The following is a 26,691-nucleotide window of genomic DNA, read 5'->3' as shown; positions in this document are numbered from 1 at the left end:
GCGCATGTGGAAAGCGCTCAGTTTCCTCTCCTGTTGTGAGCGAAGAGTCCATGACTCGCTGCAGTACAGAAGTGTACTCAGGACGCAAGCTCTGTAGACCTGGATCTTGGTATGTTCCGTCAGCTTCTTGTTGGACCAGACTCTCTTTGTAAGTCTGGAAAACGTGGTAGCTGCTTTACCGATGCGCTTGTTTAGCTCGGTATCGAGAGAAAGAGTGTCGGAGATCGTTGAGCCAAGGTACACAAAGTCATGGACAACCTCCAGTTCATGCTCAGAGATTGTAATGCCATGAGGTGAGTCCACATCCTGAACCATGACCTGAACCATGACCTGACATCCCTAGCATGTATTCACTGCTGAAACAGAGACGCCTGCGTTGGCTTGGTCATGTCGTGAGAATGGATGATGGCCGGATCCCAAAGGATCTCCTCTATGGAGAACTCGTGCAAGGAAAGCGCCCTACAGGTAGACCACAGCTGCGATACAAGGACATCTGCAAGAGGGATCTGAAGGCCTTAGGGATGGACCTCAACAAGTGGGAAACCCTGGCCTCTGAGCGGCCCGCTTGGAGGCAGGCTGTGCAGCATGGCCTTTCCCAGTTTGAAGAGACACTTGGCCAACAGTCTGAGGCTAAGAGGCAAAGAAGGAAGGCCCATAGCCAGGGAGACAGACCAGGGACAGACTGCACTTGCTCCCGGTGTGGAAGGGATTGTCACTCCCGGATTGGCCTTTTCAGCCACACTAGACGCTGCTTTCGAGACTGAAGGTTGCCAATACAAAGGTACATAACATTAATAAATATTTCTGTGTCTACCAAATTTGGTCCAATGAAAAATACTGTTTTACTTTGTTTCCCTTATTGCTTTGGGAAAGTGTGATGGCAAAAACTCAGAGAAAGCAACTATTAGAAAGCAACTAACATAGACTCAGAGAAAGCAAATATTGCTGACTACAGTGATCTGGTCAAGCCTTCAGGCTCTTCCTTGCTTCTACAGCTGGATTAACAAACTAGGCTCCTGATTTGCCTTTGATTAAAAATAACCCTAAACACTAATAACCTAATAACACTAAATCCAGGAGGGTTCCCACATGGCTAATGAGCCAAGTTAGAGAGGCTGTAAAGGGCAAGGAAGCTTCCTTCCATAAATGGAAGTCTGGCCCTAATGAGAATAAAAAGGACCATAAACTGTGGCAAAAGAAATGTAAGAAGGTGATACAGGAGGCCAAGTGAGACTATGAGGCACTCATGGCCAGCAACATTAAGGGGAATAATAAAAGCTTCTACAAATATATTAGAAGCAGGAAACCCGCCAGAGAAGTGCTTGGCCCTCTGCATGGTGAGGGAGGGAAAGGGGAGATAAAAGGAGACTTGGAGATGGCAGAGAAATGAGTTCTTTGCATCTGTCTTCACGGCAGAAGACCTTGGGCAGATACCGCTGCCCGAATGGCCCCTGCTGACCAAGGAATTAAGTCAGATAGAGGTTAAAAGATGCTTCAGACCTCATTGATAGATTAAAGATCAATAAGTCACCAGGCCCTGATGGCACCCACCCAAGAGTTATTAAGAATTGAAGAATGAAGTTGCTGATCTCTTGACTAAAATATGCAACTTGTCCCTCAAAACAGCCATGGTGCCAGAGGATTGGAGGATAGCAAATGTCACACCGATCTTTAACAAGGGAAAGGGGGGGGGGGACCCGGGAAACTATAGGCTGGTCAGCCTAACATCTATACCAGGTAAGATGGTGGAATGCCTCATCAAAAATAGGATCTCAAAACACATAGACGAACAGGCCTTGCTGACGGAAGAATCAGCATGGCTTCTGTGAGGGTAACCTTTTAGAATTCTTTGAAAAGGTCAACAGGCATGTGGATGTGGGAGAACCCATGGACATTATATATCTGGACTTTCAGAAGGCGTTTGACACGGTCCCTCACCAAAGGCTACTGAAAAAACTCCACAGTCAGGGAATTAGAGGACAGGTCCTCTCCTGGATTGAAACCTGGTTGAAGACCAGGAAACAGAGAGTGGGTGTCAATGGGCAATTTTCACAATGGAGAGAAGTGAAAAGCGGTGTGCCCCAAGGATCTGTCCTGGGACCGGTGCTTTTCAACCTCTTCATAAATGACCTGGAGACAGGGTTGAGCAGTGAGGTGGCTAAGTTTGCAGACGACACCAAACTTTTCCGAGTGGTGAAGACCAGAAGTGATTGTGAGGAGCTCCAGAAGAATCTCTCCAGACTGGCAGAATGGGCAGCAAAATGGCAGATGTGTTTCAATGTCAGTAAGTGTAAAGTCATGCACATTGGGGCAAAAAAAAATCAAAACTTTAGATATAGGCTGATGGGTTCTGAGCTGTCTGTGACAGATCAGGAGAGAGATCTTGGGGGGGGGGTGGACAGGTCGATGAAAGTGTCCACCCAATGTGAGGCGGCAGTGAAGAAGGCCAATTCTATGCTTGGGATCATTAGAAGAAGTATTGAGAACAACACTAAAATTGAATGTTGGGAGAGAATGAGCTGTTAGTTTGCCATATCTGTTGGCTTCATGATACCTTAGCTTTCAAAAGTGTGACATTTTTACATCCGTACACTAGTGGTGAGCTTTAAAGTGCATTTTTGCCACCCCTGACTTAATTCAACGCTCTCCATGTGCAGGTTTCCTTCAGTTACTGCTGAGATGCTTAAGTGTGTTCCTGAATCTCAGCCAGCATCACAAGTGTCCTGCTGTTTTGGGAAACCCCGAAAGAACATAGAGTCCTCCTGGAGAAGCCCACACCCCATCTAGTCCAGCATCCTCTTTCTCAGTGGCCAGTTTAACAGCTCTAGCATGCTGATGAGTTTGTGTTTCTCAAACTGTGCGTTGGGACCCACTAGGTGGGTCCAAAAAGTGGGTCCCAACGCTAAAAGTTTGAGTCTATGCAGTCAGTGCCTGCTTCTGCAAACCTCATGAGCCAGCTGCGCATAGACTGGCTGGCTGTGTGCAAGCCCAGGCCGCTGTTGGGCGGCCTGCAGAACTGCTCCGCGACGCTGGCGCCCTCGCTGGGCTGCGGGACGAGCAGGGTGAGGGGAAGCCCCGCACCGGGTATCGCCCCCAGGAAGGGTGACCCCCGAGCCTGAGGGCCCCCAGGGCACCCGCACCAGCGGCAGCCTTGATCTCCGCAGCGCGTGGACCAGCGCCGCCACCTGGCTGGACTTCAAGGGGACTCAGCGAAGTCCGGCGCTGGGTCGCTTGTGGGGCTCCACTGGGGGTGCCCCACAGAGTCGTCATGGTGACCAGCGCTGGAGGCGGGGCCTGTGGAGCGCCCGAACTCGCCCGCTAAGCGGAAGCGGACCGAGGAAGCCGGAAGGGGCGGGGCTAACCCCTGCGATTCCAAGCGTGGCATGCCCGTAGAGTCGTCATGGTGACCAGTGCTGTGGGCGGGGCCCGAACGCGTCCGCGGAGGTGGGCGGAACCAGAACCTCCCCAGGAGGCCGGAAGGGGCGGGATTAGTCGCCTCAGCGCGCTGATGTCTTGACGCCTCAGGGCTCAGTCCCTGAGTTGGCCCTGGCTTATTCAGGCGGCCGGGGGGGGGGGTGGATCTCTCCGCACCGCCACCCTGGGAGCGCCCGCGGGGCTGCTTGGCCCCTCAGCTGGCTCGCAGGGGCCGGTCCGGGGACAGGGCAGCCGCCTGCTCTCTCCCGCCCTCTCGGGGTAAGAGCCCAATGCCGTGCACGTCTACTCGGAAGCAAGGCCCTTTAGACAGTGGAGCTTGCTCCCAGGTAGCCATGGATAGGCCTGCAGCCCGAGCCATGCATGTCTACTCAGGAGCAAGCCAGGCTGGTCAACGGAGCTTACTCCTAGGTCAGCGTGGATTGGACTGGCCTTTCCCCAGGGCAGAGCACTCGAGGCGGGGTGGAGGAAGCCGCCTCTCCCTCCCTGGGCCGGACTTGGCTTCGTCCGCTCCGGAGTAGCCATTTCCAACCTCATCTGTCTCACAGCGTGCTGACAGGGCGCTGAAGTGGCCGAGGCACACCATTGACCAGGCACTCGGTGTGGCTGAAGGGGGCTCCTGTCTCCTGATGGCCTGACCGATAAAGGCATTATGTCAGCATGGCAGATGCAAGGGAGGGCACCAGGATGAGGTCTCTTGTTATCTGGTGTGCTCCCTGGGGCATTTGGTGGGCCGCTGTGAGATACAGGAAGCTGGACTAGATGGGCCTATGGCCTGATCCAGTGGGGCTGTTCTTATGTTCTTATGACCCTCCCTCAAACTCCTGTGGCCTGCCTGTGGATCTTTGGCGGCACACCCGTGTGCCACAGCGCAGCAGTTGGAAATGACTACCCTGGAAACCTGAGAAGGGGAGACCTTGGAAATCGGCCTGTGCGAGAAGCCAGTAGTGCCACTGCCACTTTGGCCTCATAGAAAAGAGCCGGCCATCTTTTCACACAGCTTGAAAAGGAAAAGATTATTACACACACAGACACACACACTTTTCCACAGTCCCCTGTGCTTGCCTGCTTTGGGGCACGAGGAGAACTGGAAGTCTCTTATCCCACAGCAAACTATGCCATCTTGGCTTTGTTTGGATGCAATCCTAACCCCTTACGTCAGTGCTTTTCAACACTGCCATAAGGGCAGTGCAGCTCTGAGGTAAGGGAACAAACATTCCCTTACTTTGAAGAGGCCTCTGTGAGTGACACCCAACTGTAGGATGAAGCACATGTCCCATTGGCACCGCTATGCCAATGCTGGAAAGTGGGTTAGGATTGCGCCCTTTGTAACATACAGTTTGATTTATGCTGGCCCAATCAGATCTTACAAAGGAAGCATGCGGAAGACGTAGTTCTTCCATTCCTTCCCTTTCCCCTCCATTGTTTTAATGGGGTAGGAGAACTGCAAGATGGGGAGTGATACAAACACCACAGAGGGGCTACTTAAGCCTTTCTCCTGCTGCCATTTGCACCCTAGAAATTTACAAGGCCTTTTGACTGTCAGGGAGGCAGCACACTGCTTCCCCGGCCCCAGAATGCCTTTGGTGGGTGAAAGGCCCTCAAGGGGTGGTCCTCAGATCAGCATGCCAGGTGACTAGTGCCCCGGAGCGTGAATTGCCGTGTAGCACTGCTCCCCCCTAAAAGCTTAGGGCATTTCTCCTCCTTGTTCCCCCTTCAGGCTCAGTGTTAGAAAATTATTAAAACCATGGTGTATAAAGGAGGAATCTTCCTGGGTCCTTGCATTTTCCATTACAGCTGCAACAGTCAAGAATGCTATACAGAGGTATCCCTTGCTAAGCCACCAAGAAAGACTTTTGGACCCACGTGATACAAATGCCATGCCAGAGTTTCCCTTTGTTGAAGTCATGCTGATTCTTTCTTGGCAGGGCTTGTTCTGAGTGTTTAATACTTCTGTCTTTAATTTTGCTCTCCATTAATTTAGCCAGAACAGAGGATAATGGGCCTGTAATTTTGTACCTCGCCATGCTTTTTTTAATGGTGCAGTGTTGGCTACTCTAATAGTGTTCTGATTAGGAGACCAATTTTAATGACATTGTATGTGTTAGATCTGCAAGCTAGCATTTGAATTCTTGAGTACTGCTGCCTTCCAAAATGTTTAGAAGTTACTTTTTTTCCCTCCTACTAACTTAGGGACACTGGGCTCCTGTTCAAGCGCCAACACACAATTTTCCCAGGATTCCTTAATCCAAAGACCTGAGACACTAAGATAGATGCTGATTGGTTTTTTTTTTTTTTTACTTTCAAGAGAATTTTTTTCAACCTGAATGAATAGCAAATGGTTCCCAAATTCTTCTTGACCCTTATCTTGGGCTTCTAGAATAGAATGTCTTTCAGTTTGTAGAATAGCTTGTTCAGAAAGGGGAAGACTGGCTTTTATTTTTGGTACTTGAAATACAACACTGATAACACTGTTTAGGGTTGCAGTACAAAAGGACCTAGTAAAAACCAAAGCAGATCTGGCAGACCTGAAATCTGCTCACTTATATGTTCCATCACTGACAAAATGCTGTTTTCATGCAGTCTGTTCTCTGTATGTGCTGTTGTGTATGTGCTCTTTCCTAAGTATTTGTGGCTGATGAAGTGAGCTTTCTGTAATGCACTCATTGAGTGCCTGTGTTTCTTTTGGTACACCTTCTCTCACTGTCCCAGCCTGTCGGTGTGAATCCCATCCTCCCAATTACTTGGTTTGCTCTCCTTTTCACACTTTACATATCTGATGTAGGTGTTGCAAACATGTTGCCAAGTAAAGTTGAGTAGATAGGTCTGTTACTTTGACTTTGATAATATCAAAAACTAGAATGGTCTACTAGAATAGTGCACTAACATATCTGCATGGAGGCAAGCAAAGAAGCTATTCCTCTAAATGCATTTTGTTTATGTCCCTCTCCTCCAACCCCTCTCCTAAAAGATAGTAAAAGTAAAAGATGCTTTCAAAATCAGCTAGCTCAGGGGTGTCAAACTTATTTCATATAGCAGGCCAGACAGTATTCATGGCACTTGCTGAGGGCCGGAACTGGTGTCATTAAGTAGGTGATCACCTGAAATAAGCAATTTTCTCACTTAGAAACTCATTAGCTGCAAACAGAAGGGAAAATGTGCACATCTAGATGATATTTTCAAGTTATGGACAAACCAAACTAACACACAGGCTGCCTTTTTAGCAGCACCACTTTTGCCGAGGCATTGCTTTGTTAGCCAATTTCTCCAGTTGCCCCTAGTAAACTGGTTCTTGCCTAGCATGAATACCAAAACACAATAGGTTTGCAAATTTGGACACCTTTTACTGTATTCAGATTTCAGCTGAAAAATTAGACAGGCACAGCATAAGCATAGCCAAAAACATGGACTCTGCCTGACACAGATAGTGTATGCAACTTTATACAGTCTTTTGGCCTATGCAATCTTTATTTAGCCACTTCTGTAATACCAACAAAATGCAAGCACTACCAGAAAAACCTGTTGCAACCAGTTTCCAGATGTTTCCCTTCAGTGGTTATTCACCCTTCCCCTGATGACAGTTTCGATAATATGGTTGAAAAAGATCATGATTGCTTTTCATGCCAAGTAGCTTTATTGCATTGTAAGCACTTGGAACTACTTTCCCCTTTGCAAGGCTAGTATTGGCATTTAGCATCAACAGAAAAGGGGAAAAGAAGCTCTGTTCCAGTGAGTAGCCCTTCTATTTACAGTGAGTAGCACCACTATTTGCATGCTGTTCACAGAGGTAATAATGACTAGCTTTTCCCTGGTAGCTGGAGCTATCAGCTTCACAGCTCAGCAGCAGCAAGGTGCTCTGCAAAGTAATGCTTTAGCAGAAGCAGCATTGCTAAAAGGGTGGCCCGTATGATAATTGGGCTCTACCAGTGCAAATGCAGTTTCTCCCTTTCTCACCCCGTTTGGTTTACCTTTCCCTCTTTTTCCCCACCTTCTGAGGCCTTTCATATGTGATATCTTAGACTGCTGAAAAGATGACCCCCATGATAACTGGACTCTCCCAGCACTACCCTTTCAGCAGTGCTGCTTCTACTAATGCATTGTTTCACAGCTCAGCAAATGATGGTGGTGCTGAGAGAGCCCAACTATCATGTAGACAGGATAAAGAGCTTCTTCAGGCTACATCTGGCTTCTTCTGCTTCTCTCAGCATACTATAAAGGAAGTTTGTGGGGGGGGAGGGGAACTGAGAACATAAGAAGAACCCTGCTAGAACAGGCCAAAGGCCCATCTAGTCCAGCTTCCTGTATCTCATAGTGACCCACCAAATGCCTCAGGGAGCACACAAGACAAGAGACCTGCATCTTGGCGTCCTCCCTTGCACCTGGCATTCTGAGGTAGCTTATTTCTAAAATCAGCAATTTGCACATACCCATCATGGCCTGTAATCTGTAATGGACTTTACCTCCAGAAATTTGTCCAAACTCCCTTTAAAGGCATCTAGACCAGATGCCATCGCCACATCCTGTGGAAGGGAGTTCCACATACTCTCTTCATACTGGGTAAAGAAATATTTTCTTTTGTCTGTTCTAACTTTCCCAATACTCAATTTTAGTGGGTGAAAACTATAAGCAAAATAAGTGGTTCTTGAGTCTTTATTTGTGTAACATAAAAAAGGAAAAATGACTTTTTCATGTTGCTGGCACTTTTTAAAAGTGGTGGTTTTTTTAAAGATAAGGTATAGATTTTAAAATACTTCACAAGCTGGTAGTGTGTTGAATTAGAAGACAGTTGACTTTGCGTTAAGACAAACAGCTGTAAAGTTTATCATTTGATCTATTTTATTTATAGAGCATCATCAGTGTAAGTGTACATGGTGCTTTGCATGAAGTAGAAAAACAGGTCCCTGCCCTGAGGGGCTTACAATCTACATTTATATATATTGTCACAAAGGAAAGGGGGGCTAGTAAAGGGAGACCAGGTAAATGGCAGAAGTATATATGATTCTGTTTATGGAAAAGTAGGCTTGGGGCAGGAATTTTAAGGATGTGAGCCTTAGAGCTTCCTGCAGGTGTATTATGGAAGCAGTTCATGCATAAGGGGCAGCATGGTGATGTGATAAGTGATGGCTTTTTCTGGGAGAATTACATTGAACGTTTGCACGGTTGAGTTTAAAACAAATATTGATAGTTGATAGTTCTGTAAAATGACTGGCTTTTATTGTGCTCTGTATTACTCTTTTGTAGCAAGACATCATCATAACTCTTAAATATGTGTCTGATTGTTTTTTTCTTTCAGGGTATCTAACCAAGGACCTGAAATCATGGCTGAAAAACCCAAGCTGTATTACTTTGATGGAAGAGGAAGGATGGAGTCAATACGCTGGTTGTTAGGAGCAGCTGGTGTGGAGGTGTGCGTATTTCTGCGAGAAAAGACTGTTTTCATGAAAGCACTTTGGATCCCCTCAAAAAATAAGTTAATAGTTAAACAATAGTAGGAAGAGGCTTATATTGGTGCAACAAAAAATTGGGGAAAAGGGAAATTGTTCATGAATTCTGAGGACTTTGCAGCCAAACATCTTTCTACCTTGAGTCTCTTGGGATTGCTTTATCAAGGCTTGTTTTTCCTGCTGGATGTACACTGTTTACATGTAGCAGAATAAGTACCTGTATGTTTGTTGAGGTCCTTCTGGCAGTCATGGTTCCCTAAAATTGGTACCTGTTCCATCTTAGCTATATAGTTTTTTTTTTTTTTCCTGTTAACACTTATGTATGTCCACATAGGAAAGATACCATGTGTAAACTTGAAGTGGTGTTGTTCTAACTAAAGAGAAATGAATAAACTTGTATCTCTTGGGCTCGATTTCTGAGATTTGACCACTTGCATTGTTGGAAGCAGAGAAAAATGCAACAGTACTGCATGTGCATCCTGCACCTAAAGGAGGCAATACAATTAGTAAATGAGTTGGTATGCAGATTTCTAATCACAGGCTTTTCTTCTATGCTGAATTGTTCTTTCAGCTAGATGGGCGCTACAGGGTTGATAATATTTCCCTCCTCCCCCCCCCCACTCTATTTACAGGATTACTTTCTTTGACTACATGCCCTGAATTGATTTTAACAGAAGGCTTCTAAACCCTACTGCGTAAATCAGCTATACTACGTAACATTCATAACATAGTGAACCTCTATCTTGCTCCTCCTTTATCTGACTGGAACTTTCAGCATGCTGCACTCATTTGAAAGAGGTGGCAGACCATGAGTGGAAGGGAGGAGGGTGCCTTGTCTTGTCTCGTTCATCTGTGGGACAAGGGCATGTGCAAGTTAGGCCATATCTGCCCAATGTTGCATATACGCAACAGGGATCAAATGTATACACATGTGGGCTGGGCAGAAATGGGTTTTAAAAAAAAAGAGGGCAAAGCAGCACTCCTAGGCCGCCTAGGTTTGCCTGAGCTCCTGGTGAATTGCTGCCAGCCGGTATAGACAATGCTGGGGTAGATAGTCTAACTTGATTTTATACAAGGCAGTTTCATATATGGGAACTGTAGTATAAAGTACTTCTCTTTCTGCAGGCAAGTATCATGCCATGGTAAAAATATTGCTGCCAGAAGCCAGATAATGTCCCATAGGGTAGACCCGGCCTATAGGTCACTGTTTGGGTCTCGGCAGGCCTCTCCCATTCATGCAGTTGGAGTATTGTAGTACCCTTTTTTTTTTTTTTAAACCAACAAACCATATACAATTGGTGTGCTGACAGGTGAACTAAACCCTATGTAATACTTATTTGCAAGGCACTTGAGCTACCAGGCATGTGATGGTTTGGTTTGGTTCTAACCTTTTGTGCAGTTTGTTTTTAGTTGACCAAGAAATTTCATATCAACATGGGACAAGGGAGGAAAGAAACTCTCCTCAGAAGTGACGAGCACAGTCAATTTCTTTTTGCATTTCACTTTCTGTAGGAATTTGACTCTGTACTAAATAAGAAATGGTTCTGTAACATTTGAAAAATGGTTGTTGTTGAAAAAGGAAAACTTCTGCAACGATCTCAAGCATACGTCTTTGGATCACACTCAGTTATGATTTGGATTCCATACCTCTGAAATGTGTGTATTTTTTTAATTTTGTAGTTTGAAGAGGAAATAGTGGAGACAAGAGAGCAATTTGATAACCTTCTGCAAGGTATGTGTGGTTAAGCTACACTATATGGCTGGACTTAAGCAGTATTTCTAGGTAAGAGAAATCGGGACTACTTGACTGAGGAAACTGAGACTGTATCTGCTTCACCCATTTTTGCCCAGCCCACGGGTGTACACATTTGGTCCCTGCTGCATATATGCAGTGTTGGGCAGAAATGTATTAAGGACATATATAAACAGCTGACTTTGTATTGCTGGTTGGTGTATCCCCACAAACACCACCAAGGTGTAGTAAGTAAATGGTAGTTTTCTAATATAGCAACAAGTAAATGGCAGTACATTGGGAGTGTGGAACAGTCTGACAGTGTATATATGGAGACAGTTAGTGGTATTTTGTATTGGCAACCTTCAGTCTCGAAAGACTATGGTATCGCGCTCTGAAAGGTGGTTCTGGCACAGCGTCTAGTGTGGCTGAAAAGGCCAATCCGGGAGTGACAATCCCTTCCACACCAGGAGCAAGTGCAGTCTGTCCCTGGTCTGTCTCCCTGGCTATGGGCCTTCCTTAAGGCCGGCGGTAGCTGCCCAATGAGATGCAATGATCTCTCCCACCGTCGGAAGCAGCCCCTGGCGTCATGCTCTACGCCAATCGAGCAAAGACTTATAACCGGTAAACTGCTGCTTCCCGTGTTGTGCCGATGCCGTATGGCGAAGTTGGAGTGTCCTCTCCAGTGCGCGAAGCCTGGGTAAAGAAGGTATGGAGGATAGGCTGTTACCCATGCAGCAAATCCCCCCTCTCCACGTCGCTGGAATGGTCCAATGGAAAGGCAGAAGCCAATACGGTTGGTTCCAGCGGCGTTGCAGGAGTTAGTGGTATTGCTGCGTTTTTCCACATATGGTTTGGCCTAGGTTTAGAATTCTACCACAGAGCTGCTGAAAAAGTGTGTATGCGGAATTCCGAACTATAATTGGTTGACTGTTGAGCTGGTCATGTGCTGTGTGGACCAGACTTTGCAATATTTGTGTCTGAACTGGCCCTTTAATCCCTCCTGTTAGCATTAGATCTGGTTTGCACCACTGTAAGGTCCTTAGCTGCATCTGAAACAGTTGCATATTTTGGTTCCCAGCCTGCTTTCGGCCACCAACATTTGTGTCCCTCAGGGTTCACCTTTTAGCACATAATCACAAATGTACATCTTAGGTGATTTGCAGTGCCATACCTAAAGCTTAATTTTGTGGAGGACTGCACATGGAGATAGTTCAGACAGTAACTTCAAAAGATGGCTTGCAGTTCTGGTTTGCCATGTAAGTACAAACCAGTTTGCCAATTCAAGTCTGATGGCAAACTATATTCTGTATTGCAGAAAAGATTTTTACTTTGAGGAGAAAACGTTTTCCACACATTTGGATAAATGTATATGCCTCGTAGCTGAAATTCAGGAACGTATCTCTTCTCTAGCTTATGAAATGGCTGCCGTAAACTATAGTCTCAAATTCTGCTGTGTTAAGGTCATTCCGGGTCCTCTCAGTGGTCCTCTGCTGTAATCTGGTGTCTGGGCGAGTCGGCTATCCCCAGCTACGATCCACAGGCTAAGAGCCACAGGCAAAGAGCCCTTTGGCTCATGCTAAGGGCCTGCGCCTCTGGGTAAGCCCAGTATTTAAGTACCTGCAGGCCAAACAGATGGGCAGGATCAGTAGCAGGCCCCTCCTCCAGTTGGTCAGCTGGTTCCCCTTAGGTTCCCGGGCAACACAGCTCCCTCTGCCTCTCGGCAGGCCCAGTATATTTGGAATTCCAGTTTGGTTATCAGCCCTTGATTGCACAATCAAGAGAGTGCAGGCGTAAGAAAACATTAGCCCTGGGGCTAAAGGATCTACAAGAGTAATTGACCCAGGTGAGAGATAGGGATTAATAGAGCTAGCCAGCTAGCTTTATTATTTTATTGCTGATATGTTTCCTAGATGTTTATGCCTCTAGCATTTGCTGCCTTACTGTAACTTTATATAACCTTATGTACTTAATAAACTAAAATACCTTTTACTAAGCTGTTTCATGTCTGTTGGAGACAAAGCTTCAGAATCCTGCCTAGCCATTCAGCAAGCTACCAAGTGCTCATTGAGGTCTAGTAACTTGAGGAGTGAAGCTTTAATTGGAGAAAGCACTCAGTGCCTGCAAGGGATAGAATTAAGCCTAGAGGGTCTCAGTGTCCCTGGACTGAGGCACTGGCACGTACAATGTTTATTTGGTAACAATAAATGAACAATAAAAAGAAACAATTGCATGAACAAAAATGTCAAAGATGTCCCTTAAGTCCAAACATCCCCATTTCTCTCCCATCGTCGGAAGGCTCCAAGGCAAGTTGATCTTCTTTTGGGTCCTCCTCACAGGCCCAAGTGTTTCACAAGTGCAGACTGTTACTCTGCATTCCCATGCATGCTCAGCCTGGTTGGTTGGCAACCTTCAGTCTCGAAAGACTATGGTATAAGCCTATAGCACCTGGTATTCCTTGGCGGTCTCCCATCCAAGTACTAACCAGGCCTAACCCTGCTTAGCTTCCAAGATCAGACAAGATCAGGCACATGCAGGGTCAATTTGCTATACAGCCACAACATAGAAATTGAGAGCAGTGTGATAGACACCCAGCCCAGTAGGAGGGACAAATAGTGGCTTGTAACTCTTTGGACAAAATTTAGACTGTTACTACACAAGATGATCCAATAGATGGCAGTAGCAAGCCCAGGTGACTCTTCTAGTCTTTGTAGCCTTTGCTTTGTAGCCTTTGCAAAGGGGTGTGTGACAGGCTTATCTTACTGAAGGAGTAAGGTGAGTGATGGCAAAAAAATGTCCCTTGTAGTAGCATGTACTATAAAAATATTGGCTGTAGTCTTGATGGCTTTGTGAGTTTGCAGAGTGGTGCAGAACTGACAGGGAACTTTTCTTCAACAGCATGCAGGAGTCCTGCTTTAGGCAGAATAAACACAGAGCTTATTATCTTCCTAAGGGGAGGGTGCAGCAGAGGTACTGTCTTGTTTATACATTACTGTATCAAGGCTTCACCCAGGGCGCAGAAAACTTAAGTGGAAATTCTTACTCTTTGACTACAGAAGAGAGATAGCGATTAAGAGGATGTTTTTCAGTGTTTGCTTGTTCTGCAGGACAATCTGTTTCACCAAAGCTAGTGGTTATGGTGAGACTTTATGGTCACCCTTAGAGCATAGATTTGGCAGGGCCTGTGTTTGCTCCCTCAAACGAGGGTGGCCCATCCAGTAGGTGAGGTGATGAGGGTTGCATAAGCAGCAGATTGCAAGGGGTTCAGAGGGTGACAGATTCAAGGGGCCCTTCACCCTAATGCCACCACTACTACACTCTAGCCTGCTACAGATATGCAACTTACACTAATCCACTTTCTGCCTTCTCAAAGCAAGCAGAAATTGGATCATCCACCTCTTTACCATGCTCCTAGCACTTAATGAAGCCAAATGGCATGTGCAACTCCTTTTCCAAAATTACACACAATGAAAAGAGCGCAACAAAAGCAGTTCTTAGTTCACACTGTTATCCAAGACCTTAATAGGAATGGTCCTCTCGGGGCATGGTAGCCCAAACCCAGAAACTGAACAAGATGCCTGAAGAAATATCTCCAAATAACCCAAGCACCACTTTGTGGTTTAACATATGGTAGCTTTGCAATTTTAGATGTGTAATGAAACTCTAGTCCACATGCAAGTATCTCTTTAAAACAAGGCATCAGAGCATTGGGGATTCCTCCATGCTGTTGCAGTACCAGTTTCCACTTTAGATGACTGCATTTTTTGAAAGCAGCTACAGAGTGACTGGGATAGAAGCTCTTGAAAGGTAGAACAGCTAGAAGTTGAAGCTCCCCTCCAGCCAAGCCGGTCCCACTGTGAAGCCAGATGGAGCAATTGGTTTAAGCCACAGGAAGAGACCTACATCAGACTGATGGGGGGGGGTGCCCCATGCTCATCACTTGACCAACTATGTCTTCTTCTTATTTTGGTCAAGAAGAGCAAGCTCAACGAGGAAGGGACAGCGTACCCTCCTCCTCCTCCAGCACTGCTGTTAAAGATTGTGGCAGCAGCACTGGAGCAGATCTCATAGGTCTGCACTCTTTTTTCAGATAATTCTGCTCCCTGCCTGGCCAATGTAGAAGTGGTGAGTCAGTGAGTTTGGGAGGAGGATAAGGAAGTGCTCGGGGGAGAGGAGAGAGATATGGTGTGCATGCTGATGCACATCCAAGAGAAGGTGGGCACCACTTGCAGTGCTCATGCAGCTTGGGCCAGGCCTGCCTCCAGTTCTCATGATAAAGGGGAAGGGCCACAAAAGCATTCAATCAAGCCCCCAATTAGCATCTGGTTTATCTTCTCATCCTATCACTAATACATAGTTCACACGTACCTTTTTTTTTTTTTTGGCTAACCAAAATGGCACTTCTGAGTACTGAGTTAAAAACAAAGTGTTCAGGGTGATGGATCTACTGGAGAATGAGACTATTATCACCAATAATCATATAACATTGTACACAGAAGACTTGTAATCCCCTTTTAAAAACTGAAAAGCATGCTAGCCATTGCAGGTTTTACAGACACCTCTAGGAACTGTAAAACTTGTGCAAATTGCATTTGGTTGCAGCGGGGAGAGAAATTAATGTACGTTGCATAACTGGAAAGCACACTATGGGTGGAGTTTCTGAAACACTTGAAACACTTTTGGCAGTTTCTAATGCAGTCACAAGAAGGACAGCCTGCCTGGTGCTTGCTTGAACTTGGAGAAAATTTGTAACTGAAGTCCTGAAGAATTAAGTAACTGAAGGTCTTGAGTTTAATGAGTTGAAGCCTACATGGGGTGGTGGTATGGGGAGTGAAATAATAAATATGTTGGCATTAGCTAAATAGATCTCGTATTACTATGCAGAATGTTGAATCTGTAAAAGTGCCACTCTATGTATGTATATGTTTGTATGTGATTGTGAGAGATCGAGAGGAGGCTAGTTGCTATTGCCACTCCCTCCCCATTCCTTTGCAGCAATTGGGCAGATGAAATTGTGCAGGTGATGCTTTCTCCATGCTTGGGAACACTTTCCTTTTTGCTTGGAGAATTGTTGCTTGTCAAGCGGCTATAAAAGGCACAAGACAAAAAAGTGGCAAGCCATACAGCCATTACTTTCCACTTTCCCATAAATGCTGAAATGTCTGTGTTCTTTTTCAGAGTACCCAACACTTGGAACACCATGGCTGGGAAACCAAAACTTTACTATTTCAATATGAGAGGGAGAATGGAATCTGTCCGCTGGCTCTTAGCAGCAGCCGGTATTGAGGTCTGTGTTCTTGGTTTTCATTAGGAAGTCCAGTCACTTCAAAAGGTTGAGGTTCAGTAACTGTGTGCCTCTGTATACCAGTTGCAGGGGAATTATGGTGGGAGAAAAGTATGCCTTCTCTTGTGGCCTTCTCTTCCCTTGAGTTGGCTACTCTGGGAAACTGGATGCTGGATTAGAAGGGTCTTTGGCCTGATCCAGCAGGGCTTTTCTTACGTTTCACTTAATTGTATTTATGCCTAGATTGTCATGTGTTATATGTGCTTATTACAAATAATAATAGTTACTTATTATTTATTTATTTATTTATTTATTATTTATTTATAATTATTATTATTTGTAATAATAGTTACAAATGCTTATAGTTACAAATAGATAGGGAGAAAGCCCGGCTTTTAGACTTCTAGAGCTCATCACGATCATATGTGCTTCTCCTTTCAGTATTATATTATTTTAAAACCAAGGAGAAGGTGACAAAGAGAACAAAAAAACGTTCTCAAACTGTAGTGAGAAAAGCACACTACACGAACCACAGTTCGGGTTTAATGTTTAACTTCTAAAGAAAGGTGCCAGGCCTTAGGCCCACATGGAAATTGCCCAAGTTGTGATAACTGATTAGGAGTGTTAAAGGAAAATTTTATGCACTCCTGAACCACCTTTAACTTTTCACTATCTGAGGCAAAAAGACTAAGCAAGTGCTTGTTTAGCAAGTGCTCTTTCTTCTTTTTTTCTGACCACATTAGCTGACCTTTTAGAGCAGTGGTTGTACGGTGACATCATCTTGGCTATGATGGTAAAGAAACAAACTGCTCTAGGAATTTGCAAATAATGTTCATATTCAGCATTTTCCTCCTGAGGGTGCAGTCCTATCTTGCGCTGGAACTTGGCTGATGCAAGACTTGGTCCCTTTGTCAGCGCAGAGGCTGAATTCAGCCTCTGCATGCCAGCCGAACCAACTCACAAGGAGGTGCAAATATGCCTTACAGCACGTTTGCGACCCTCTTTGGCTGGTGCAAGGGACTTGTGCTGGCCCAAGTGTGCCTCAGGATTGCGCCCTGAGTCAACTTTGCTTAAGTGGTTGTGATATTCTCTCTCACACCCACACACCCTGGAGTCCACCTAGAATTACCCCCAAAGAGAAGTCACTCCCACATGGCTTGAGGTGTTTGTGTGTGTGTGAAGGAGAACCGTCTGTCTAAGCCTGAGGTATAGATTGTACCAAACACTACCACACAAACTAGAAACACTGAATGGAAAACATGAACCAAAGACGTTCTCAGTCTGTTGAAATGTTGCATACAGACAGTCTCATGGATTTCTGCACTCTTCATACTGAAAATTGGCTCCAACTGTTGAAAAGCGATGACATGTGAGCTGGGCTTCTACAGCAAGAGTGGGCATGGGTGTGTGTTCATCCCTCCAGTACAGGGAGCAGTTACCTATTCAGTGTCTAGTTTAAAGGCTTGTGGAATGCTCTTTCCTGCTTTGAATAGACTTCTCACAAGTTTCTTTTCCTGTGTGGTGGTTGTTTTATGTATCCTGTCCAAGTGGCCATGACCAGTCTCTTGCTCTTATTTTGCAGTATGTAAATAAGCTCCATTGTGAATGAGTTGTTTCCACAGCTCTGCCAACAGCAATCCTATGTCATTGTCCTAGGAAATGGAAAGCATGCTTAGGATTGGGCTGTAAATTAGGTTTTCACACATGTGTAGGAATAAAGTAGAAATTATCATTTGTTTTGTTTGATTGCTTTATTTTCTATTTCAGTGGTTCCCAAACTGTAAGTCCGTGGCCTACCAGTGGGTCACAATCCAGTTTTGGGTGGGTCAATTAGACTAGACTATGACTAGACTAGACAATTAGATTAGACTGTGTGCATCAAGGGTTAAACAATCTGCTACTTACAGCTCAATCCTATCTGGTCCTTGCATTGCTGGAACTCTCGCACTCTGGCAGCACGGGCTGGAACATCATCACATGCTTCTATGCCGCTGGCACAAATTGCCAGAAGTATAGCATGTGGGCCAGCATTTTCTGGACATAGCCATCATGTCAGTTAGTTGGCATCTGGAACAGGGAGGGGAGGTTTGAGGTTCTGGCACAGGGAGGGGACAGGTTGGGGACTGAGCTGGAGGGGATGAATCTTGGCAGCAGACATGCACACTAGATCATATCTCTGATTTTCCCACCAGCTCCTCTTCTTCTCCTCAGAGTTATGCCAGCAAAATAGTTGGTGTGGGTCCAAGGAGACCTACAGGTGCCCTACCCAGAGTTAAGTAAAGTTTTTTACTTACCTTTGATTGGCTATTTGATCCCCTTATCACCATAGCATGAAGCGCATGCTCCATTGGTACTGCTGAATGCTATAGCATGACCAGCGTTAGGATGATTCACTCTTCAGATTAATTAAAAGCTTTATATCAAGCAAATATGTTTACCTAGTCAACATATAGAACAGTCCATTTGTGTTCTATGTAGTACTGTGACACACCCACTGTTAGCTCTTAGATTGGTTGACCTTTGGGCCTCAATCCCTTGCTCCCAGCGTGGAAGGGATTGTCACTCCCAAATCGGCCTTTTCAGCCACACTAGACGCTGTTCCAGAACCAGCATTCAGAGTACAATACCATAGTCTTTCGAGACTGAAGGTTGCCAACTAACTGTGACACACCCACTGTTAGCTCTTAGATTGGTTGACCTTTGGGCCTCATTTTGATTTTGAAAAAAGATCTTCTCTCACTACCCAGTGTACATAAACCCACCCACATAGGCAATCCCAAATATTTATGCTATAATAAATGTTTGCAATTCCTTAAGGTATTACAGGACCTTCTGTTACTATTTTTGTAACAACCCAAGCTATGTCTTTCCATTTTCAGTTTGAAGAAGAATTTTTGGAAACAAGACAGCAATATGAAAACTTATTAAAAGGTAAGGCTACAGAGTAAGACCTTCCTCTCTAGACCCAAAGCCCTATGTATTGTCCAATGAGCACACCAAGTTCTGGTGCAAAAGTGGGTTCCTCCATTTGTTTCCTGGTTAAGACACTGTGTGTGCATACATGCATGCATGTGACCACATAGAAAGCTGTTTCTTTAGTTGACTGAGGGAAGTCTTTGAATGTGTACTAAGGAAGCTTTAGGGTCACAGTGGAGTTTTGCCTTAGAGTGACACTGGTGCACTTCAGAAAAGCCTCTTTCTATTCCTTTTTGTTTTGCAAAAAAGCACTATGCAGTGGGTGGGTGACTGAGGCATGTGGGGAGATCCATTATTTTTTAGTCACATTGTTTTCCACCAAAAACCTGCCCCCGAGCATCAGTTTGCTGCTTTGGGAACAAATAGCCATTTCAGAGGGGCAAATTTTGATGGAAAAACAACCTGAGAAAAAAAGCTCCTTCTCCCCATATGTCCTGGTCCTAATCAGAATAGTGTTAATAGTGTTTTTTTTTGGGGGGGGGGAAGATAGAGGCATTTCTGATTTGAAGCATGCAGTGGTGACCCTGGGTGATGCCATGACCACAGAGTGCGCCCCCCAGCTGGTGCCCCACTTGCTAACTTGGGCACTCCAGAGCCTTGCGCAGTGTCCCCAAGTTCTTGGAAAGCCTTCTGAGACTCCTAAGGGCCTTTAAACAGTTCTTCCGGAAGATCAGAAGTATTGTTTAAAAGGCTGTCTGGAGGCTTTCCAAGCACTCTGGGATGCCATGCGATGCCTCACTGCCCAATACCATATGGCCCCTTGGCTCTAACACCAGGGATGCCACTGGAAGCATGCATCTATAGCACACATTTGTGTGCACATCTAAGTTTAAGGTGCACTACTGATCTAGCCATTTTCTCCAGTAATGTCCAGCTGTCAAATACTTTGGCGGCAGTCCTGCACATCAAATTGTGTCGGAATAGATAAAGTCCATGAAGCTCTTGAAAAGTGCTCTCTTGTCCAGTGTAGGGAAGAGCAGTATCGGAACTTAAGAAGTTAGACATGATGTTTCTTTGTTCACAGATGGATTCCTGCTCTTTCAAGAAGTCCCTATGGTTGAAATTGATGGAATGAAGCTAGTGCAAACCCGAGCCATCCTAAGCTATATAGCTGCAAAGCACAATCTCTATGGAAAGAACCTGAAAGAGAGAGCACTGTATTGTATTCATAGCTATTTTCTATTGATAACTATTTTAATGCAGAAAAATTTTGTCCAAATGTACTCTTTAGTGAACCAAAGTAATATTAAGAACAAAGTGTCAGGTAGTCATTAACACATTTCAGCATATGCTTTTGTCAGTGGCATCACTAGGATTCGAGTCACCCGGTGCGGAAGGCCTGCGCGTCACCCCATGTAGTGGGTGGGGCAGTGCCCCAGGTGGGCGTGGTGATGTACCATTGCCCCGCCCCCACTGGGTTTTTGGCTGTACCTTTTGTTATAACACAGATATTTCAATGTGGTTTGTTTCATTGCATTCTGCATGAAATTACGCATTGATTGATATATAACATGATGGTCTTATTCTTCCAAACTCTGATTTTAGTGATTTTGAAAACTTGTAGAGTCTCACACACACACACACCCCCCATGTCAACTTACTAACACATTATTGCAGCAATTCTCAAACTTTTAGCACTGGGACCCACTTTTTAGAATGTCAATCTGTCTAGGACCCATTGGAGGTGATGTCGTGGCCAGAAATGACATCATGAAGCAAATTAAAATAAATAATTATAAATAATTAAATTAAAAGAAAAGAAATAAATAAGGGGGAGCCAGTCCTGTTCCACCAAGTGAATCTACTCTGAAGTAAGTCCTATTGTGGTCAGTGGGGCTTACTCTCAGGAAAGTGTGGGTAGGATTGCAGCCTGTGGGCCCAATCCTATGCATGTCTACTCTGAAGTAAGTCCAATAGTGGTCAATGGGACTTACTCTCAGGAAAGTGTGGGTAGAATTGCAGCCTGTGAGCCCAATCAATGGAGCTTACTCTGTAGCCTGCCAGCAATAACCCCCCTCAAAAAGAATCAGTGAGATTTCCAGCCCTCCCCAGTGCCCAGTTTAAAGTTCTTCTATTTCAGGCACATCAAGATAAAGACCCTCCTGGCTTTGCAAGTGCAAAATAGAAAACTTTCCCCTTACCAGTTCAAGTCACTATTTTGTCCTTTTTAGTTGGGGGGGGGGGGAGAGGCTGCCTCTGGACATTTGTTCCACTCCAGCTCCATTGGATCGGGACCATTCTGGTGTCCTCACGTTCCCCTTTGCCTGGCCTGACCACCAGCCAAGGCTCGTCTGCCTACTTGTGAGTAAATGCAAAATGAGGCTGCTTCACTTTCCATAGGGCTCCATAGACTCGCAGCTGGGAGGGGGGACCTCCTTTTCCATGTCTTTGGGGGCTGCATTCATTGGATCAGGACCATTCTGACTTCTTTGGAGTCCTCTCAGACTGCCTCTCAGCCTGCCTTGATTAAGGCAAGTCCACAAACTTGCAAGTAAACTTTGTTTCGGGCTCAGACTCACAACTGAGAGGGGGGAGCTTCTTGGGTGTTTTTTGGGGGCTGCATTCATTGAATCGGGACCATTGTGGTGTCATTGGATTCCTCTCAGCTGCCCTTTCCGATGGACTATGGCAAGTACGCCATAGTCCATAAACGCGCGATATGGCTCACTTTCACTTTCCATAGGGCTCCATGCATTTTTTCCTTCCGGTGTTTTGGCCATAACTTTTGAACAAAAGGAGCTATTTCAATTCTGTTTTTTGCATTGCATTCCACTGGACATTCCGCATCCAACAGAGTATGGCATGTCATGGTAGCTCCTAAAGCCGCAATGTTAGCGTATCCTCCCCCAGGGAGGATCCTCACCCGTATCCTCACGTAGCATATCCTCACGTAGCGTATCCTCACCTGGTGTGGCGCGCACCCCCCAGCAATGCCAGTGGCTTTTGTGGACTAGAGTACAATAGATGCCTGAACATTTATACTTGAAAGAGATATAGGCCTTTAGTGCTACAAGACTGTTATTTTTGCCCTACCTTCACTATCCCTCTAGAGCAGTGTTTCTCAAACTATGGGTTGGGACCCACTAGGTGGGTCCCCATTCTTTTCAATATTTTATTTTTAACATGTTAGACTTGATGCTACCATGGTATGTGACTGCATTTGGGTAAATGTTACAGACTTGTACTTTTAACAAGCTACTATATATATTTTAACAATGATAGTCAATGGGACTTACTCTTGGGTAAGTGTGAGAAGGATTGCAGCCTAGGATTGTTAAAAATTTTCCTGCTTGATGATGTCACTTCCGGTCATGACATCACTTCTGGTGGGTTCTAACAGATAAAAAGTGGGTCCCGGTGCTAAATGTGTGAGAACCACTGCTCTAGAGGTTGTTACAAAGCAATATAACCACTTTGGGACTTTGGAATGGTGTAGTGAGCCCTGCACCCTTGCCCTCATCCAAAAGGGGGAGGTCAAAATCATACAGGTTGTGGAAGGACATGGTAGGTGTAGTTTCTGAAGAAAAGAGGGTGGACAGATGAGCAGGACATGCTAATGTTGCTCTCAAGTCTTTATTTGAAGTTGCCTTGAGATATGCCAGTCAGGTCCTGAATACCTCTTCAGTCCCTCTCATTCCCTTGAGCTCCCAGGAGCCTCTCTGGTTTATTCATCAAGAGTTTCTATAGGGAGTTCCTTCGCAAGCAGGATTGAACATGGGACCTTTTGCATGTAAAACATATATTCTTACATGGAGCTATAGCCCCATCCTGAGTCAGCAGTGACCGGAATACCAGAGTAAATGTTCATATAATTTTGAAAACTGTAATGTTGCTACAAGATGTAGCACTAGTTTGGATGGCTTTAAAGGGGAATTGAGCAAATCTATGGATGACAGGTATAGTAATGGCTACTAGTTATGATGGCTATGTACTACCTCCAGTTTCAGCAGCAGCATGCCTCTGAATTACAAGCTGCAGGGAAGCCATAGTGGGAGAGAAGTTTTTCTTATGTTCTAATGTTCTAATGCAGAAGTTTTTCTTTTTCTTATGTTCTAATGCAGAGGTCTCCAAACGTTTTGGCCAGAGGGCTGAATCAAATATCTGGTGTGATGTGGAGGGCTGGAAAAAAAATTTAAATATAAAATTTAAATAAATAAATTAGAGATGGAACTTAGATGAATGAATAAATGAATGAATGGGCCCTCTGGCCCTCAGAACACCCTCCAGTCACAATCAGAGCACAGTTCTGGTCATGTTCAGCTGAGTGGGCCAGAGGCTTTCAGGGGACAAGAGGTTGGCCGTGGGCCGAAAAGAGGCTTGCTGAGGACCGCATCTGGCCCCTGGGCCAGGGTTTGGAGTCCCCTGTTCTAATGAAAGACAATCCCAACACCAGACTTAAAGGGGGATTATGTTCAGCTTTGTATACCATGGCTACAATTCACTCCTAATCTCTGGGTACAAGATGTGCATATGTAGGCTTATCCATACTAGGATTGGTAACAGATAGCTGTATCTAAAGGGTGACTACAAAGAGGTGGTAAAAAAAATCCTTCCCATTGTTTGCCATCAAGAAACACTAACATTCGTGGATGAATATTTATCCTCAGTGATCATCCGTAATGCAGAAGTTATTTCAACTAACTTTTTTTTCCAGAATTGATATGTATGTGGAAGGAACAACAGATCTGATGGGGATAATCAGGGCTCACTTCAAATTATCTCCTGAAGAAAAGGAAAGGAATCTTAGGTTAATCAGTGAACGAGCCACGAAGCGATACTTCCCAGTTTATGAAAAGGTATGCAACAGGCTAGCACACTACACAGTGGGTCGGAAAGAGAATGCCACACACCTGTGTCATTTCTGGCATTGGACAGTAGTATTTCAGCTTGCAATGGTGATGACCAAACTGTTAATAATAATAAGGAACTGAGAGGCAAATAGTTTCTCTTGAAGTGAAGCAAGATGGATGAACCTGACTTTGTTGTGAGCCAAGAATGTGTCTTGTATTGAAATACATAGCATATGATTGTGTGCCCATAATCATGCTTGAGAGAAACTCTTAAAAGCATATGTGAACCATTTTCATGCAATACACCTCTTATTTTATTGTAGGTTTTAAAAGACAATGGGCAACATTTCCTTCTTGGCAACCAGCTGACCTGGGCTGATGTCCAATTGCTTGAGGCCATATTAATGACAGAAGAGAAGGGGTCTACAATTCTCTCACAGTTCCCTTTACTGCAGGTAAAAGAACTGGGGAAAACCACAAAGTATGGGGTGTAGTCAATAATACAAACGTTCATTGGAGGTGAATAAAAGGTTGACAGGTATTGTCTCCAGAACTTCCAATAGACAGGTGCCTTCAACTGGAAGCTGATACTTCTGAGAACCAGGAAGTATGGTAAGCAAATATGAAAACATAATGAAAGCAAGAGTTTCTGTCTTAGGTTACATAGAAAGCCAGAGTTTGGGCAGCACATTGTCTCAAGTCTGTAGCTCTATCATAGGAGAGAATGAATGTTAAACTAAATATTAAATTGCAGATATGTATTGACAGTCCAAGTTATTACAGTATTTCTTTAAGTGAAAAACACCCATAGGTCTTCCATTTAACATCTAGTTTGGCCCTCAGGTGCAAGAAATGAACCACAATTAACTCCACAATGAGCAGAAGAAAAAAGTTCCTATATAATATGTGTTCGACTTTCAGTTCCCCCCACCCCATTCTCATTGAGACAAATCTGCAGATAAAAACTCGGTGGATAAATAGGTTGCAAATAGCTGTGTTTGGACCAGTGGCGTAGCTAGGTCATTTGACACCCGCAGCCCATAAATTTTTGTCACCCCATACGACATTCATATTTTTATACCACCCTTCCTCTAAGCAGGGGTATACATGGTTTCTCCCCTTATTTTGTCCTCACAGCAACCCTGTGAGGTAGGTGAGACTGAGAGATAGTAATAGTCATGACATGAAATGAAATGAATAATGTAATAGCCAGAAAATATATGCAGTGAAGTGACATCATCAAGCAAAATAAAATAAATAATTAAAGAAAAACAATTAAATAAGGGGAAGCCAGCCCTGTTCCACCAAGTGAATTTTCTTCACCAAGTGAACCCCCCCCCTCTAAAAATATCAGTGAGATTTTCAGCCCTCCCCAGTGCCCAGTTCAGTGTAAATTCTTATATTTCAAGCATAGTACTATCAGGACCCACCTGACTTTACAAGCCTAAAAACAAATAGAATGGACCTGACCAGTTCAAGCCTCTGTTCTGACTCTGAAACCAAGATGGAGTCAGTTTAAACTGCATACATGTTTAGGAAAGAGGGTGTCTGCAACATGGGAGAAGCACTTCCAACCCAATCTGGGATCAAGGAGTCCAGGAGGGCCAGTTAGAGGGCTGCCTGCTTATCTTGTAGATCAGTTGTCAAACTTTTTAGCATCGGGGCACTTTTAGCACTTTTTACAATGACAATCTGGGACCCACCAGAAGTGATGTCATTAACCTAGAAGTGATGTCATGGCTGGAAGTGACATCATCAAGCAGGAAAATGTTTAATACCCCCATACACCAAAGTCAAATAAATTAAGTAAATTAAAAGTTTACAATAAGTATACATTTAAAAATTTATTTGAAATAAAGAACCCTCATAGCCCTCCCATCCCAAACAGTTGCTCATCTATTTAAAAAAATAATTCCCCAAACATTCCAAAGGCTGCAGTCCTATCCAGACTTACCCCATTGAATAAGCCCCATTGACTAACATTGTTAAAAGCATATACATAGTAGCCTGTTAAAAGTACAGATCTGTAACCTTTCCCCAAATACAGTCACATCCCATGGTAGCATCAAGTCTAATATATTAAAAATACACACTGAATACACATTGAAATGAATGGGGACCCGCCTGAAATTGGCTCGCGACCCACCGAATAGGTTCTGACCCACAGTTTGAGAAATACTGTCAGATTGTCCATCTTAGGGTTGAATGCTTCCCAAAGCCTGAAACCTCCGTTCTGGGGCCTGGTAATGTCACACAATTGGTAACTCGTGTCCTTGGAAAATGAAGTGGGAATCTGCTGTGAATGCTTTGCTTTTTTTCAATTTTAGGCTTTTAAAACAAGAATGAGTGACATTCCTACAATTAAGAAATTCCTGCAGCCTGGCAGCCAACGGAAGCCTCCATCCGATAAAAAGGATATTGCAGTAGCAAATAGAGTTTTCAACAGAAAATAAGAACTGGGAACATGTGGGATCATCTGGTTACTTAAGAACATAAGAACAGCCCCACTGGATCAGGCCATAGGCCCATCTAGTCCAGCTTCCTGCATCACACAGCGGCCCACCAAACGCCCCAAGGAGCACTCCAGAAAACAAGAGACCTCATCCTGGTGCCCTCCCCTGCATCTGGCATTCTGACATAGCCCATTTCTAAAATCAGGAGGTTGCACATACACATCATGGCTTGTAACCCATAATGGATTTTTCCTCCAGAAACTTGTCCAATCCCCTTCTAAAGGCATTCAGGCCAGATGCCGTCACCACATCCTGCGGCAAGGAGTTCCACAGACTGACCACATCAACTGTTAAATCCTGTCTGAGGAGGGACTGTTATTATTTTATTTGTATACATGATCCTGAGCTTTTATGGGCTACAATCAACGTCAGGATAACTAATAAAATGTTAATAACCTGGATTTTTCCCGCATGCGAAAACAAAAACTCAATCTTTCATTGCATTAAGATGTCAAGAAATTTAGAATCTCACATCATCCTAGTAATAATAAATAAATAGTAAATAATTGTGGTTTTTGAC

The 26,691-nt window shown here is 44.6% G+C and overlaps 1 protein-coding gene across 3 annotated transcripts; it reads left to right on the top strand.

Annotated features, from left to right (window-relative positions):
* The first annotated feature begins 3,528 nt into the window (after window positions 1-3,528).
* On the top strand, window positions 3,529-26,643 carry LOC136663720 (glutathione S-transferase-like). 3 transcript variants are annotated; one of them, XM_066640603.1, is made up of 8 exons: window positions 3,529-3,693; window positions 8,726-8,839; window positions 15,787-15,895; window positions 18,772-18,823; window positions 19,893-20,025; window positions 23,523-23,664; window positions 23,982-24,113; window positions 25,986-26,643. In XM_066640603.1, exons 2-8 carry the CDS (start codon window positions 8,751-8,753, stop codon window positions 26,109-26,111), a joined length of 783 nt encoding a protein of 260 aa, XP_066496700.1. In that variant the 5' UTR covers window positions 3,529-3,693; window positions 8,726-8,750; the 3' UTR covers window positions 26,112-26,643. The 3 variants fall into 3 exon arrangements, with proteins under 3 accessions (XP_066496700.1, XP_066496710.1, XP_066496719.1); XM_066640613.1 differs by lacking the exon at window positions 3,529-3,693 and adding an exon at window positions 5,178-5,257; XM_066640622.1 differs by lacking the exon at window positions 3,529-3,693 and adding an exon at window positions 10,557-10,608 and having other exon boundaries at window positions 8,811-8,839.
* The last annotated feature ends 48 nt before the right edge of the window (window positions 26,644-26,691 follow it).

This window comes from Tiliqua scincoides, chromosome 1, assembly GCF_035046505.1.
Source record: "Tiliqua scincoides isolate rTilSci1 chromosome 1, rTilSci1.hap2, whole genome shotgun sequence".
Taxonomy (NCBI): Eukaryota; Metazoa; Chordata; class Lepidosauria; order Squamata; family Scincidae; genus Tiliqua; species Tiliqua scincoides.
This window is presented reverse-complemented; position numbering and strand designations above follow the sequence as displayed.

Coding starts and splice junctions, on each gene's coding strand:
- LOC136663720 (XM_066640603.1), top strand. CDS start 8,751: ATGGCTGAAAAACCCAAGCTGTATTACTTTGATGGAAGAGGAAGGATG. Junction 15,896..18,771: donor TAGCAGCAGCCGGTATTGAG/GTCTGTGTTCTT, acceptor TTCCATTTTCAG/TTTGAAGAAGAATTTTTGGA. Junction 20,026..23,522: donor AACCTGAAAGAGAGAGCACT/GTATTGTATTCA, acceptor TTTTTTTTCCAG/AATTGATATGTATGTGGAAG.